The 15061-nt window shown below is 42.0% G+C and overlaps 1 protein-coding gene across 2 annotated transcripts in view; it reads left to right on the forward strand.

Annotated features, from left to right (window-relative positions):
- Positions 1-15061, forward strand: part of DYNC1I1 (dynein cytoplasmic 1 intermediate chain 1) — a 295343-nt gene that overhangs the window by 43360 nt on the left and 236922 nt on the right. For both annotated transcript variants that reach the window (XM_060157069.1, XM_060157070.1), the window contains one exon: positions 10253-10368. In XM_060157069.1, the coding sequence (XP_060013052.1) occupies positions 10253-10368 (116 nt within the window). The remainder of the gene's footprint in view (positions 1-10252; positions 10369-15061) is intronic.

A 15061-nucleotide genomic window follows, 5' to 3' on the forward strand; every position in this document is an offset into this window, starting at 1 on the left:
ATTAATATGGTCAGTTGGGAGGGATGTATGCTTATAGTTTGGTACTCAGTGACTTAAAGATTTCTGTAATTTTATAGCTTTATAAAGTTAGAAGTTACAACTTCTACAGAAGGATTTTCATAAATATCAAGTCAATAAAAGGCCAGTCTACAAAATTTTTATATCATTGCTGTCCTTTATATGCAATACTGGAGAAAACGCACTTCCTTACCTTCTGATCTTATAATTCTGAACTTTCAGTTTCCTTTGTAAAGTGGGCACTTGATAGCAGAACTCCCACCAATATTGCCAAGCTCTGTTATAACCATGACTGTTTTGATTCTTCTCTCATCCCGGGAGTTTGCAAGATTTACTTGTGTGATGAAGTTTAAGGCAGACCCTTTAACTGTGCCTGTTGACTGAGCCAGACTTGACATTTGCTTCTGTTCAGGAAAAATGGTTTAGCTGGCAGACTAATATCTCTGCACAGTAAGAGACAAATATCATCGAAATGAGATAAATACTTCCTCAAATGATTTTTTAAATGTGAACATAGAAAATGGAAACTGATCCTCCTTGAGGTAATTGGAAAAGGTCAACCATCAAGCTGCTTCTCAGGCCTTGGAGAAAAGCACCCACTCTGAACAGAAGGGATAAATTGTGTGTGAAGGGGCTTCAGTGCTAGGCTCACGTCCTGCGTGTGGTACCCCGTCTCCACCTTTCCTCCGTGTGGTGTCCCATTCTCGAATCTAGGAGCCAGTCCTCAGTATGTCACACCTAATTACACCAGTATACAGTGTTGGCGAAACAAGTTGACCTTTTGTCATTTTTAAAAACTTCTTTCGTATTTCATGAGTTTCTATGTCCTTAGGTCTCTATATGCTCTTCTTCTACGGATGCAGTATTTTCTCATGTGGCTCTAGGTGGGTGGTTGCCGGGACCACATTTTCTGCTTTGTCTTCTTTTCATAGCTTTGGTCTTAAACTTCATACAATTGGAAAACTCCTCACTATAAACTCATCCACTGAGGTACTCATTTTTATCCCAAAGCAGAACTTTCTCGGGATTCCCCGATGTCTTCCAGTTACACTACTTAACTTTCTTCCCATAAGGCATGAAGCCTTGATATAATCCCCAATTTATTCCTTTTCTTTCACCTTCCATACCAAATGAACTGCTTTAATTCTTTTCCAACATCACCAAACTACAGCATTTTCTTTCTGTTCCCAGTGGCATCACCACTGAGTGCCTTCTTATCACCCGGGACCACGTTTCCACAAATCCAGTAGTCATTCCCACTTTGATTTAGTGTTTTGCCTGGATTCTTTGTTTAGTTACTGAATCCATCCGGCCTCTGTTTGTAGATCCTTTCTCAGTTCCCCGTTTTCTCCACCTCAGCTTCTGAGGCCCCACGCATAGACTCTGGTCGCTCGTTTGTCAAAGGGGGAGACTGAGACTCCATTCTTCACATAGTTGCCTCACTTTAAATGTCTCTTTGAAGCTGTCAGCTTGTTAGTAACTTTCAGTAATTCCTCATTGTCTGCAGCATAAAGTGCAAGATCTTTAGCCTGAGATTTAAAGCCCTCTAATCATCTGGCCTTAGTGTACCTCTCTAAACTGATCTTCCACTGCTACTCAGTGTAAAACTTCTATTCTGAAAACCTGGTCTTTCAGGCATAAAATGTGAATTCAGTCTTTAGATCTTTGCATATATAGCGCCTCCTCCCTGGAGCACCCTCCTCATTCCTTTCTACGACTGAGTTCTGCCTATCCTTCAAGACTTACACCAGGCCTTTGGTTCTCAGTGCAACTTGCTTCATTTACCCAAACACATAGTGATCTTCCTATTATACTCTCCTGTCCCACTGATTATGTGAATTGCTCGTGTTGGCTCTTATTACCTTTCATTCTTACTTGCTTTTTGTTGTATATGTTCAACGTCCTCATCCTCTCTTTATTGTAAGGATCTGGCATGGTTCTGTGCTTCAGAAATGGTTTGTGGTTGCTGATAAAGATGTTGGCTGAAGTAGTTCCTGTGCCAGTCGTCAAGTCCTTTGTGGGTACCCACATAACATTTTTGGACAACGAAGAAAGTGGCACCATTATCACTTTCACTGTCTTAAGGGGCTCTTCTTTGAGAAACCTCAAGGAATTTTATAAGCAGCACCAGGAGAAGAAAGTCACTGGCAGCACCATTAATGTGTGTTGGGGATGAAATACGCACATGCAAATAAGCAGGAATAAAACCCAGCAGGGTTGAATCTGGACCCAGTGCAGACATTCTTTTATTCCTTGGCCTTGACCTACTTTGGCATCTGGCCAAATAACTCTTTGTCTCTGGGAACATCTGCTCCTGGTGTTATCTGCTTGACTTCCAGGTTTCTTCCCTGCTCCAGAGACTGCCCATTAGTACAACGACCCCTCTTGTTTCCTGGCTTCTGATCTGAGCTCCTGACTCTGCCACCTTACGGCCCACACTTCTGCCACCAGGTTTAACCAGTGTATCCTCAACATTAGAATTTCCAGTCACTGAACACTATGAGACTGCTATTCAGAGACCATTGTTGAGAGTCTTCGTGATTCACAATTTGTAAAATTGGAAGAGTTTCTTAGATGCTTGGTATATTCTTATTGTGGCTTTTCTTTGTCTTCACATAGGCTCTTGTACTGTGACATTAAAACAGAAATTCTAGTGTGAGGGTAGCCAGCGTCCCAGTATTGGTGATGGGTTAGAAGATGAATCATCCACTCTGATATACGTGCATCTGTGAGGATCAGCTGATGGCATCTGAAATTTCCACAGCAGCCTCTTGCTTAACACTTTAGTAGTCTGGAGCCAGATCTCCGATATTACTGGGTTCCCTTATGAGTCCAATAGAGATAGTACCGTAATATTAGTGCAGTTCCCTTCACTTATTTGAGTATGAAATGCAGGAACATCAAGTTTGCTGTATAGAATTCACTGTGGTCCAAAATTAGAGCATCAGAATATGAGTTGTATTGTGTCTAACTGATTCGGGAAGAATTTGATGATCCTAATGCCAGTGATGGATGACATGCTCAGGTGCTCTGAAGGCTTTCATGACCCCTGGGAAGCTCTCGGGTGATGAGGTGCCTCCTCTTGAATCTATCCTCCCACAGTCAGATTTGGCTACTGCTTGGGGCCCATGGGCATCACCAAGGAGCAGTATTCATGACAAAGCCTTTCTCTGCTCCCCTGCTCAATCTTGCCACTGAACATTAAGAAAAATTAAGCATGGTCAACTGGATATCCATATGCAAAAGAATGAAGTTGAACCCCCCTACTTCACATGTATGGAACATTAATTCAAAATAGACCAGAGACCTAAATGTAAGAGCTAAAATTATAAAACTCTTAGGAGAAAACGTAGCTGTAAATCTTTGTGACCTTGGGCAGTGGTTTCTTAGATATTTCACCAGAAGCACAAGCAGCTAATGAAAAAATAGATGAATCAAACTTCATTAAAATTTAAAACTTTTGTACTTCAAAAGGCACCATCAAGAAAGTGAAAAGGCAACCCACAGAATGGGATAAAATATTTGCAAATAATAGTATCTGATAAGGGTCTAGTATCCAGAATATATAAAAATCTTTTACAACTCAACAATAAAAAGACAAATAACCAAATTTTAAAATGGGCAAAGAATTTAAATAGGCATTTCTTGAAGAAAGATATGTAGATGGCCAGTAAGCACATGAAAAGATGCTCAACATCATTAACCATCAGGGAAGTTCAAATCAAAATCCCAATGAGATACTACTTCACACAAACTAGGATGGCTATAATGCAAAAAGACAGATAATAATAAGGGTTGACAAGGATGTAGAGAAATTGGAATCCTTGTATACTGCTAATGAGAATGTAAAATGGTACAGCTACTCTGGAAAACAGTGTGGCAGTTTCTCAACAAGTTAAACATAGAATTACCATCTAACCCAGCAGTTCCACTCTTAGATATATACCAATTCAAAAAGAATTCAGTTCCAAGAGAATTGAAACCATACACCCACACAAAAACTTGTACACAAGTGTTCATAGCAGCATTGTTCTTAATAGACAGAAATGGAAACAACCCAAGTGTCCACCAACTGATGGGTGGATTAAAAAGAATGTGGTATATCCATACAATGGGATATTATTTATCAATAAAAAGGAATGACATTCTGGTACATGGTATAATGTGATGAACCTTAAAACAAACTAAGTGAAAGAAGTGAGACCCAAAAGGTCATATACTGTAATATTCCATTTATATGAAAGTAGACAGAAGTAGATTAGTGGTTTCCAGAGGCTGAAGGAGGGAGAATTGAGGGAGTGACTCCCAACGAGTACAGGATTTCTTTTGGAGGTAACGAAAAGTTTGTGCAATTACAAATGTGAGATTATACGAGTTTGTGTATGTACTAAAAACCACTCAGTTGTATACTTTAAAGGGGAGGTTTTACAGTATGTAAATTTTATTTCAATTAAAAAAAATTAAGACAGCCTTGATCTTAAGTCTCTGATCAGAGAGCTCTGCTTTTTGATCCTTGCCATCCCAAACCAACCCCCACCCATATCTTTGTCATGTCAAAATCATTTTCCTGGGCTTCCCTGGTGGCGCAGTGGTTGAGAGTCCGCCTGCCAATGCAGGGGACGCGGGTTCGTGTCCCAGTCTGGGAAGATCCCACATGCCGCGGAGCGGCTGGGCCCGTGAGCCATGGCCGCTGAGCCTGCGCGTCCGGAGCCTGTGCTCCGCAACGGGAGAGGCCACAACAGTGAGAGGCCCGCGTACTGCAAAAAAAAAAAAAAAAAAAAAAATCATTTTCCTATTTAATTCTTAAAGGCAGCTTAACAGTAGTTTCTTTGAAATCTACTTGTTTTTTTTTTTTAAGCACTGCACATGTACGCATGAAACAGTGACTGCATATTTTCAGGTCACAGATGCAGTGACATCAGAAGCTGAAGTTCTGTTGTTCATGGCTTTCAAGGGAACATAGGTCTTTTCAAAAATAGGGACAAAACCAGGGACAAACCCACTTTGGTAGACAAATCTATGCTTTGCAAGTATTTATTCTCTGTATTATTGAAAATAATGTTTAAATATTAACTGCATTTTAAAATGTCAGTAAGGTTTCTCTTAAATTTTTCTTCATCTTTGAAATGGGAGAAGAGCCAAAGAGTTTATATTTATTAGAATTCCAACTGCTATGTATATGTTTCTCATCCTTTTATTTGGGAGTAAGTCTGTACAACCCGTAACTTTCTTCCACGTTGGTAGACTTCATAGACCATGATGAAGTCGCGTTTTGAGCTTCATCTTCCTTGGATAATGAAACTCTGAAAGTAGCTAGGAAAGTCACGCTAACCTTCTGGTGGATAGGCAAAGACATTACAAGTAAACCAGAAAGGGGAATGGAGACAGTGATTCGTGTAAGGGAGTTTTTTTCTTCTTGTGATGCATAATGTCTAATTGAGGGCAAGTGGACAAACCTGAGTGAATTAGACTATGCTAGTGGTGGATCATAGATCTCAACACCCTGAGCCCTGGCAAATAACCTTCTCAAACTTCACATACCTTCCATTTTTGTTCTTTATCAAGACCTGATTTTTCTTTTCGGAAGAAACATTTCAACTTTGGTGCAATATGGCTTTGCTCAGCCAGCTTGCTCAGCCAAGTTGACAGGACCAGTTGGAGAAGAAGCCTCTGGGACTTTTAGTGGGGAGTCCAGCCCTGGCCCAGGGAGATGTGGGCCCCACGTCACTTTAGGACCAGGCCAGGTCAGCGAGTAAGGGATCTGTGGTTCCATTGCCCGGCGTCTCTGGGATCCCCTGCCTGACATTTTAGTTTTAGATCTAGGATAGACCCTTGTGCCAGGCCCTTAATATTTTGCACACTGCAGTCTGACACTCATCCTCTTACCCTCTCATCTTTGTTCACCTTTGTTCCCAGCCTGTCTCATAGAACTTTGTAAGCTTGGTCAAGAGATATCATCTCTGCTCTGTGGGACTGAGGCCTCATCCTCTAAGCTGCAGGATGGAGAGGCCCAAGTGAATCTAGAAACAATGAAGCTTCTATGTCTACACTCTAATATTTCTAAATCAGTGGTGCTCAGCCTTTAGTGAGCGTCCGAATCACCGGTGGGGAAGGTGGGGGTGGGTAATTAAAACACAAGTTGCTGGACCCTATAATTTAATAGTAATACCATGGCTGCCATGGCGTAGATAATTGAATTCTCAATTTACATTTCTGCATCATGGCTTCTTTCTCCTCCTTGCATTCTTCTCTTCTTCCTTCCCTTTCTTCCTCAAACATTTATTTAGTGCCAGCTCTGTGCCTGACACAGAGCTAAGCCCCAGGGTACAGAGATAACTCAGGGATAAATAAGTAAGTTTCAGTCAAGTCAGACATGAGAAGAGGACAGTGACATGTAACAGGGGCTATAGTGGAAGAGAGAGAGAGAGAGAGAGAGAGAGAGAGAGAGAGAGAGAGAGGGAGAGTGAGTGAGTGTGTGTGTGTGTGTGTGTGTGTGTGTGTGTGTGTGTGTGTGTAGTGCCGAGGGATGAGCTTTGCAGGAGGGATGGTGGGACAGCGGAGAAGGTATCCCAGAGTCAGAACAGAAGAGCCTGCATGAAATTTAGAGCCTAATTAGAAGGAAAAGGAATTAGAGTAGCATTAATTCTACAATACAATGTGGCTTTTTCGCCCCCTCCTTTGCTAAGTAGTTTAATTTGCACTCTTGAATAAAAGAATTATGAGCTGGTAAGACTGAGCAAAAATAAGAAACACAATGCTCAGTGTTTGTACTTTTTTTTTTTTTTAAAGAAGATGTTGGGGGTAGGAGTTTATTAATTAATTTATTTATTTTTGCTGTGTTGGGTCTTCGTTTCTGTGCGAGGGCTTTCTCTAGTGTGGCAAGCGGGGACCACTCTTCATCGCGGTGCGCGGGCCTCTCACTATCGCGGCCTCTCTTGTTGTGGAGCACAGGCTCCAGACGCGCAGGCTCAGTAGTTGTGGCTCACGGGCCTAGTTGCTCCGTGGCATGTGGGATCCTCCCAGACCAGGGCTTGAACCCGTGTCCCCTGCATTAGCAGGCAGATTCTCAACCACTGTGCCACCAGGGAAGCCCAGTGTTTGTACTTTTAAAGAAAATAACTACTATATATTTCCTCTTGTAGACATAGTTATATGATAATTTTGTCAGATGATAAAATTGTAGAAGTATCTTAGGGACGCTCAAAGTCTCTATCACAGGTTTGTATGAATGGATAGATCCTTGATCAGTTGAGACGTGCAGACCCTAAGGCTGGTCTGGGAGAGACCCATAAGTGGGGACACAGTTGGAGAACACACCTAAGAGGAAGGTCTTTGCCGTGGAAGGGCGCCACCTTCTGCCAGACTTTCTGGAACAGCTAGGGCTGGGAACAGTTGTGTAGTACTCACACCACTTTAAGCAAAGTTTTGAAAACCGAGAAGTTAAAGGAAAACCAAATGGACGCTCCCAGGCAGCCAAAACCTACCCATGTGCCATACAAAGAAATTAGGAGTGTGATTCTTATGTTTTACTGTCAGAGATAATCTTCGAATCTACTGTTTTAGAAAATCAGTTTAGAGCATTCACAAATCTGCCTTCTCTGATTTTTTGAAACAAATATAAGCATTATTATAATCAGTCAAAAAGATAGAAGTAGAGCCGTCTACTATGTGCCAGACACTAAATTAAGTATTTTACAAGTATTAGCTTCATTCAATCTTCATAACAGTTCAAAGATATGTACCCATTTTATAGATGAGAAACATGAGGCTTAGAGGGGTTTGTCACTTGTCCAAAGCTTTTACATACCCTTCAGCTGGTAAGTGACAAAGAGGGGATTCGAACCCAGTTTCTGTGTGAGCACGTGGCTTAACCATTATGCTATGCTGCCTCACTAGTTGGTTTCAATTTGCCTTGTGGATTATCGAATTACTGATCAGCTTCCCGTTGTCCAGTGCCTATGGCTGGTCACCCAACAAGATAGGCCTACAGCTTATGCTTGCATCTTATTAGCAAGAGGCGCTGGAATCCCTGGCTGCAGGTATAGGTATTTCTTAACTGGACTGTGGAGATCTTTGGGCCTCACACAGATGCCCATGGAAGTCTAAACTCCAGGGTGATCTCTCCATGCCGGGTGTGACCCCATTTTGAATTGGTGGTGGTACATTACCAGCCCATGTTTCCTTTCCGTCTCTTTGCCTAAGATGAAGATGAACCTCTTGGGGCCTCAGAAAGATGCTCCAGGCTATTAAACAGCAGAGGGGGCTTTGTCTCAAGCAGTCCTGGGGTGTCTAGTCATGTTTTCTTTTTTAGATGCTTCAAGAGAGACCCATTTCAGGAAGAAAAACATACTTCTTTAACCCAAGAAGGACTTAAAATAATACCTGAATTTCTTGCTTTGAAACCTTGAGCCTTTTACCTTGTTTGGTAATTTTGTTTCTAGTATATTTTGTGTGTCTTCCCCTAATTCTGTGTGAGAAGGTTTGGAGGAAGTGCTGGGTCCCCAGCCTGACCCTCCTGTACGCTCTGTGGTCCAGACATCTGAGTGAGTGAGGCCCACATGGCCCAGGCCTGAGTGGAGCTTAGTGGGGCTGCAGAGACAGCCAGCTGGGCTTGTTTCTAAACCAGCCTTAGTTTGTTTGTATCTACTCTGTGCTCATCTTAGGTTTTACCTCAATTTTAGTGATTCATAGAAAAGAAGAAATTTTTGTTTTCCTAGAAATTGTACATGGAAATTCCCAGCTGTGGTATGCATCTTCTTTCATTTTATTATTACTACTACTGAAAAAAATACAGTGAGTCTGTGCCATTGCTAGTAATAGTTTAAAAGGTAATACGGAAAGGGTATGCTTCTATTGATCCTAGAGAGCTAGGGAATGTGGAATTGTGGCTAAATGGTTATGTTGCCTTTCTCTCTCAGAGAGACACACACATACTCTATTTCCTGGAAATTTTAAAGAAATATAGTAAAATATGTCCGATACTGATACTAAATCTATATACTAAAATAATGTTTCAGAAACTTTTAAAATATATATGTGTGTAAATTGTGTACATATGTATATATAACATGTACGTGGCATATGCATTCTATGTATGGGGTACGTAGACATTACCCATACTAATCCTAGTACTAAGAACTAGTAATATGTCCATTTTACAGTTGAGGAAACCGAGGCACAGAGAGATTAGGTAACTTATTCAAGATCACACACATAGTGGTAAGTGTGGGCTAGTCTTCTGTGATTAGCGACCACTCTGCTGCCTCCAGGAGTGGATGTTTCCTGGGTGACGCAGGAGGCACTTCAGATCTGGGGGGTAGCTCAGAGCTCACCATTAAGAACCTCAGGTAGGAGTTTGACTTGGTGGCAAAAGCACTGGACCAGGACTCAGGCCAACAGAATTTTCTCCCTGGTTCCGCCATTTACGAGTTGCATATACTTGGGAATGTCTCCTACTGAATCTCACTTTCCTCATCCGTAAAATGGAGATGGTGATAATCTGCCCAGAAGCTTCATAGCGGTGTCATGAAGACAGTTGACATGATGGATGTGAAAGACATCTGAAAATTCTTGATGTGCTCCATAAATATTCAGAAAGGATTTTTTTTACATGGTCACGGCTCATTTGGGAATTCTAAACTAAACCTTTATCACTCTTAGCCCAGTACCCTTTTCACTCAATTTGTGCTATGTCAACGTATCTTTAAACAAATTCACATGCTGATCTGTATTAGTTTCTTTTCTGGAGAAATGGGAGATGTTATACTCCCCCTTGGAATATCATCCTCTCCTTACTATTATAGAGAACAAATTACTCCACTAATCATCTCTTTTTTCTTCAGATTTGAGAAGCGTTACTTTTCTTCTGTCCCTCTTGCCTAAGGGACTAGAATCCTGTATTACAAATGAAAATTCCCTTTATAACCTTTAATCAAGAAAAATCAGAGTTGCTCAGAATGGAGGGGTCTCATTTGAAGTGGACAAGACCTGGTTTTGCAGATAGAAAAGCTGAGGGTCAGCCTGAGGGACCTATCTGACACCACCCAGCAGCACAGGGGCAAAGTGGGCCAAAACCCCAGTGTCCAGACTTGCAGCCCAGGGCCAGTTCAACTTCATGACGCTGCCCCTTGTACTGAGAAGCTGTGGGTATTTGGGGTTTGTTTGTTTTATTCCTGATAGATCTTCCGCAAGGAATGCCTTCCCTCTCTAAGCGTTTGTCCTTTGTTACTTTTAGACGAAGACTGCATAAGCTGGGTGTGTCGAAGGTTACCCAAGTGGATTTCCTGCCCAGGGAGGTAGTGTCCTACTCCAAGGAGACCCAGACTCCTCTGGCTACACATCAATCTGAAGGTAAACTATGTCTTTTGTTCACTTTCCATATGATCTCTGGAGAAATTGCCAGGGAGTTACATCCTTCTTGTTGATTTCATGTCTTACCATAAGACATCTTCACAGGACACGAATATAATGACACACCAAAAGCTTAAGTCTCCTTTGACTCTGGTTTTGGAAACGCTGGAGAGGAAACCCAGTGGTATTCCTCCAAAGGACCCATGAACTTTAAAATGGATAACTTAATGAGGCCACAGTTTGTCAACACTGTGTGAGGAGGGGGAAAATCACCAAAGGATAATGTAATAGAAACTTCTCTGAATTTTATTGATAAGAAGAGTGTACATTAAGATTCAGCATTTGCAGGAGTCAGCAAACTGTAGCCAACCACCTATTCCTCAAATTAAAGTGTTTTGGAATACAGTCATATCCAGTCCTGCATGTCTATATGACTGCTTTCTTGCTACGTGGTAGGGTTGAGTACTTATGACTCACATGGCCTGAAATCTTTACTGTAATCTGGTGCTTTTCCGAAAAACTTTGCTGACCCCTGACTTGCTTTGCCAATTCAGATGGCAACGCGCTAGAAGTTCTTACCACGATTTAAAAAGACTTTCCATGCGATCTCTGTGTGGGTGAATGGGAATTCACTCCATGCCTCCTTCGTGCATACCTGAAAATATCAAGTGGAAAATGTATGTGCAAATCCCAGTAAATTGTGAAAATACACTAATAAGAGAAGCTGAAGCTAATCAATCAAAATGCTTCCTAGAAATCAAAAATTACACCAAAGCAAAATCACTCCAAAGCAGAAGCAGGAGATGTGTGCGCTTAAAATAGGATAAGTGAAGGTTTGCATTGTTAGAGAATATAGCACTGTTTTTATAGCTAAGCAAATTCTCTTTTTACTTTGTTATTTTATTGTCTGGTGTGGTGAAGAGGATGTTAGCATTCTGGGTTCATTGCTGTTGTGTAGTAAATACTGAACAAAAGCCACGAAAATGAAAAATGATTCGCATTCCGTCCTTGGTTTACAGCATATATAAGCCAGTGGCACTTTGGTTTGTGCAAGTTACAGAGCTTTTCAGTTTTGGTTTTAAACACGTAACATCAAAAGACAAGTGAAATTGGATTCCTTGAAGTAGAGCGCTGTCTACAGGCATTCTGAAAACCTTTCTTGGGTAATGCTGTCTGGCGTGGTGATGATTCTTTGGTAGCAGGGCCTCTGTTTTTCACGTGATAAGAAATGAATTTTAGAAGCAAACAAGTAGCACCCTCTGGTGGTGAAATTTTAAACCAACTATTTCAATGAACTTGAGAACTGTATATTAATGTGGCAGAAAATACAAAGTTAGAAAAGCCTTTGGGAGTTCACCTAGTCTATCCTTGGGCCTCTAGGCAGATCAGGAAGATCATTAAAAATAACCTCGTCACCCAACCAAAACATTTGTTTGAGTTAATTTGCTGCCAGAGGTATTTGCAGAGCTGTAGCCTGAGGTATGTTTATTTAGCCCCAAATTTGACCCATAACATAAAGTTATACAACTGAAATAGGAGAAGGAGTGAATTATTTTTTGGAAATGTGTAGACTTTAGATATTGGAAATGGTACAGAAATATTTACAAGGGAAGATAAATTAAGGATGAAAAGGCATCAACTCTAAACTTTTAAACTGGAACACATCAAAAGGAGAAGCCTGGGCATTCCATTTTATTACTGCAGAGAGAGCTTGGGAGCCCTCATTATGCTGTGGTCCAAGCAGCATGAAAGAAGGAATTTATTTCTCAGCTCTTGGCAGAAGTTCTTTCTGTTTTGTTAACAGGACTCACAGAGGGTTTTTATGGTGATGGGTGTTTTGATGGTTCAAATTCCACAATACAGATTTGAACTCAAAGTGAGCTACCGTAGCTCTCGACAGTAAAGCAATCCCCGATGGGTTTAGACAGGAAGAACTTTGGATTTGAGTTCAGCAAATCGTCCTCTCAGCACAGATGATTCCTTGACCTCTGGCTGCCCGGTGTCGTCCAGCCCCTGGCTGACGGGGGTGGGTGCCCCATGCTTGCCTTTCACCTGCTGAGTGAAGTGGGGAGGCTCTACCACGTGGCGGGTTTGGATTGGCTTCCAATTTGGGAGCTTGGGCCATGGCAGTGTTTTTATGACGACCGCAGGCGTTCAGGGTCAGGAAACAATGAACTACTGAATTTCATGACACAATGAGGCTCTTGGATGGATAATACGTAAAGCTGTGGTGCGGATAAGATCTGTTTTAGCTCATTATTGCCCATGGTGTATGAAGGAACGCTGATCATTTTTGAAGTCATTATGTGACTATGGAAAATTTAACAATATTCAAACTGTTGATTTCAGAGCATTGATCTGTTCTACATCTAATGGAGTTCTTATGCATTCAGTTTTTGACATGTTCTCATTTTACTCTTGAAAACGAAAGGGAAGGTACTTTGGACTTGCCCAAGCTTAAGCTTCTCTTCTCCACTATGTACTATAATGAACATTCTCTTAATTTGTGATCGTAATGACCTGTTATGTATGAGAAACAGTCCAGAGAATGATTTAAGCCCTGTAGATTTAGGAATGAGGTCCGCACAAACACTGGTTTTTCAGTACAAGTTTAGATCTTCCCTCTCTGCTTAGGTCATTAGTTGCAGAGAAAGAAGGCTGAGAATAGGTAACAGTGATTTGGGGAGCAGGATATCTCTATCTTCAAAACACTTTAAACACGTGCTTCTTATTCCCAGGTCATAAGAAAGGAAAAAAATAATGGTTCCCTTCCAAACTACGTCTGCTTTGTATTATTAATATCTCGCTGGACTGACCGTGAGGTCCTGAGGTTCGTTAGGAAGCCAGTCTTCTGCATCTTTATTATAGTGGGAAAGTGACTGGCCCATACTAGGCTCCCAACAGATGCTGTTGAGTGACAAGGATGAGGCCAGACATCTTAGAAACGCCAGGTTCTGCAGTGGCCCCTAGGAAAATGAGAACTTCTTAACTTGCTGGAAAAATGTAAGCCAATCTGGAGGGAGGAGGAAGAAACTTACATAACCTGTTGATCATTTGAAGAGTTCTCTGATCTTCCTCTTCTCTTCGTGGTATCTTTTTTTTTTTTTAATTTATTTATTTTGCCTGCGTTGGGTCTTCGTTACTGTGCGCGGGCTTTCTCTGGTTGCGGCGAGGGGGGCTCCTCTTCATTGTGGTGCGTGGGCTTCTCATTGTGGTGGCTTCTCTTGTTGTGGAGCATGGGCTCTAGGAGGCGGGCTTCAGTAGTTGTGGCTCAGGGCTCTAGAGCGCAGGCTCAGTAGTTGTGGCGCACAGGCTTAGTTGCTCCGCGGTATGTGGGATCTTCCCGGACCAGGGATTGAACCCGTGTCCCCTGCATTGGCAGGCGGGTTCTTAACCACTGTGCCACCAGGGAAGCCCCCGTGATATCTTATAAATGGGAACTTAGTGGCCCGGTGTTGGCCACCCGCCTCCCTTGACTTCCCTCTTATGCCTTGTTTCTTACATCCAAGAGAGACCAACCCACTTGCATTTTCCAAGGCACCAAGGAGCCTCATGCCTCCACAGGCTTGTACTTACTGTCTCCCGCCTGGAATGCCATCTCTCCTGTTTGCCTTCCTTCCAGACCAAAACCAAGGGACAGCTCCTTGGTAGTTCTACTTATGATTGACGTCTCTCCTTGTACCATGGGCATAGTCCATCTTCCCCTTATCAAGCTATTATTTAATTTATTTAATATATTTAATTGTTATTTAAATGTCTTCCTTTTAGATTGGATCTCCTTGAGGGCAAGGTGTGTGTGTGTGTGTATTTTTTTTTTTTTGCGGTACGCGGGCCTCTCACTGTAGAGGCCTCTCACTCCTCTCACCTAGAGGAGTGTAGAGAACTCCTCTAGGTAAATGATGACTTTGTAGATGCTCCTCCTTTTTGTGAAGTCAGCCGTATCCAAGCAAGCGTTAGATGATTGGACAGAATCCAAATTGTACCCCCAGCAGGGTAAGTCCTCCAATAAGCCTCATCCTGTCATATTAGAGGCAGTTGTGAGAACCCCTCTGGGTTCTCCCTTCATGGTCCGCAGTTTAGAGACTAGAATAGTCACTCCTTCTACCCTGTCTTCATGCTGCCGAAAGGACTTCTAAAGACCGTGTATGACCTCCTTGTTAGTTATCTACACTTCTGCTGCTTCCCTGTCCTTCTGCATGAAGTGATGAGAGATCAGAATTAAGATTTGAGTTCTAAACTGCAGATAGTTGAATTCTAAGGCCTCCTACACCTTGGTGGTCCCAAGAACATAATTCTTTGATACAAAGTTGCCCAATAAAGACATCTACTGTAGGATCTAAGTGGAAATATTTATTTGGAACCTAAAGTTTGAAATCAGACAGTTCTTAGAGAGATAATTTCCCAATGGAAGCCAATCCTGAAACACCTGGAGATGACTTGGGAGAAAACAGAGTATGGTGTCATAACCTTGACTCTCCAACTGGATATCAGTTTCCTGGACCTTAACACACTTTCTCTGAACTTACTATTTAAAGAACCACCATGTGTTTTGTGACAATCCATGGTGGCATCTGAATGCAAATTAAAACTCCCTAGTGAAGATGACACACCTAATCTTTTTTTTTTTTTTTTTGGCGGTACGCTGGCCTCTCACTGCTGTGGCCTCTCCCGTTGCGGAGCACAGGCTCCGGAC

This window comes from Lagenorhynchus albirostris, chromosome 8 (genome assembly GCF_949774975.1).
Source record: "Lagenorhynchus albirostris chromosome 8, mLagAlb1.1, whole genome shotgun sequence".
NCBI classification, from domain to species: Eukaryota; Metazoa; Chordata; class Mammalia; order Artiodactyla; family Delphinidae; genus Lagenorhynchus; species Lagenorhynchus albirostris.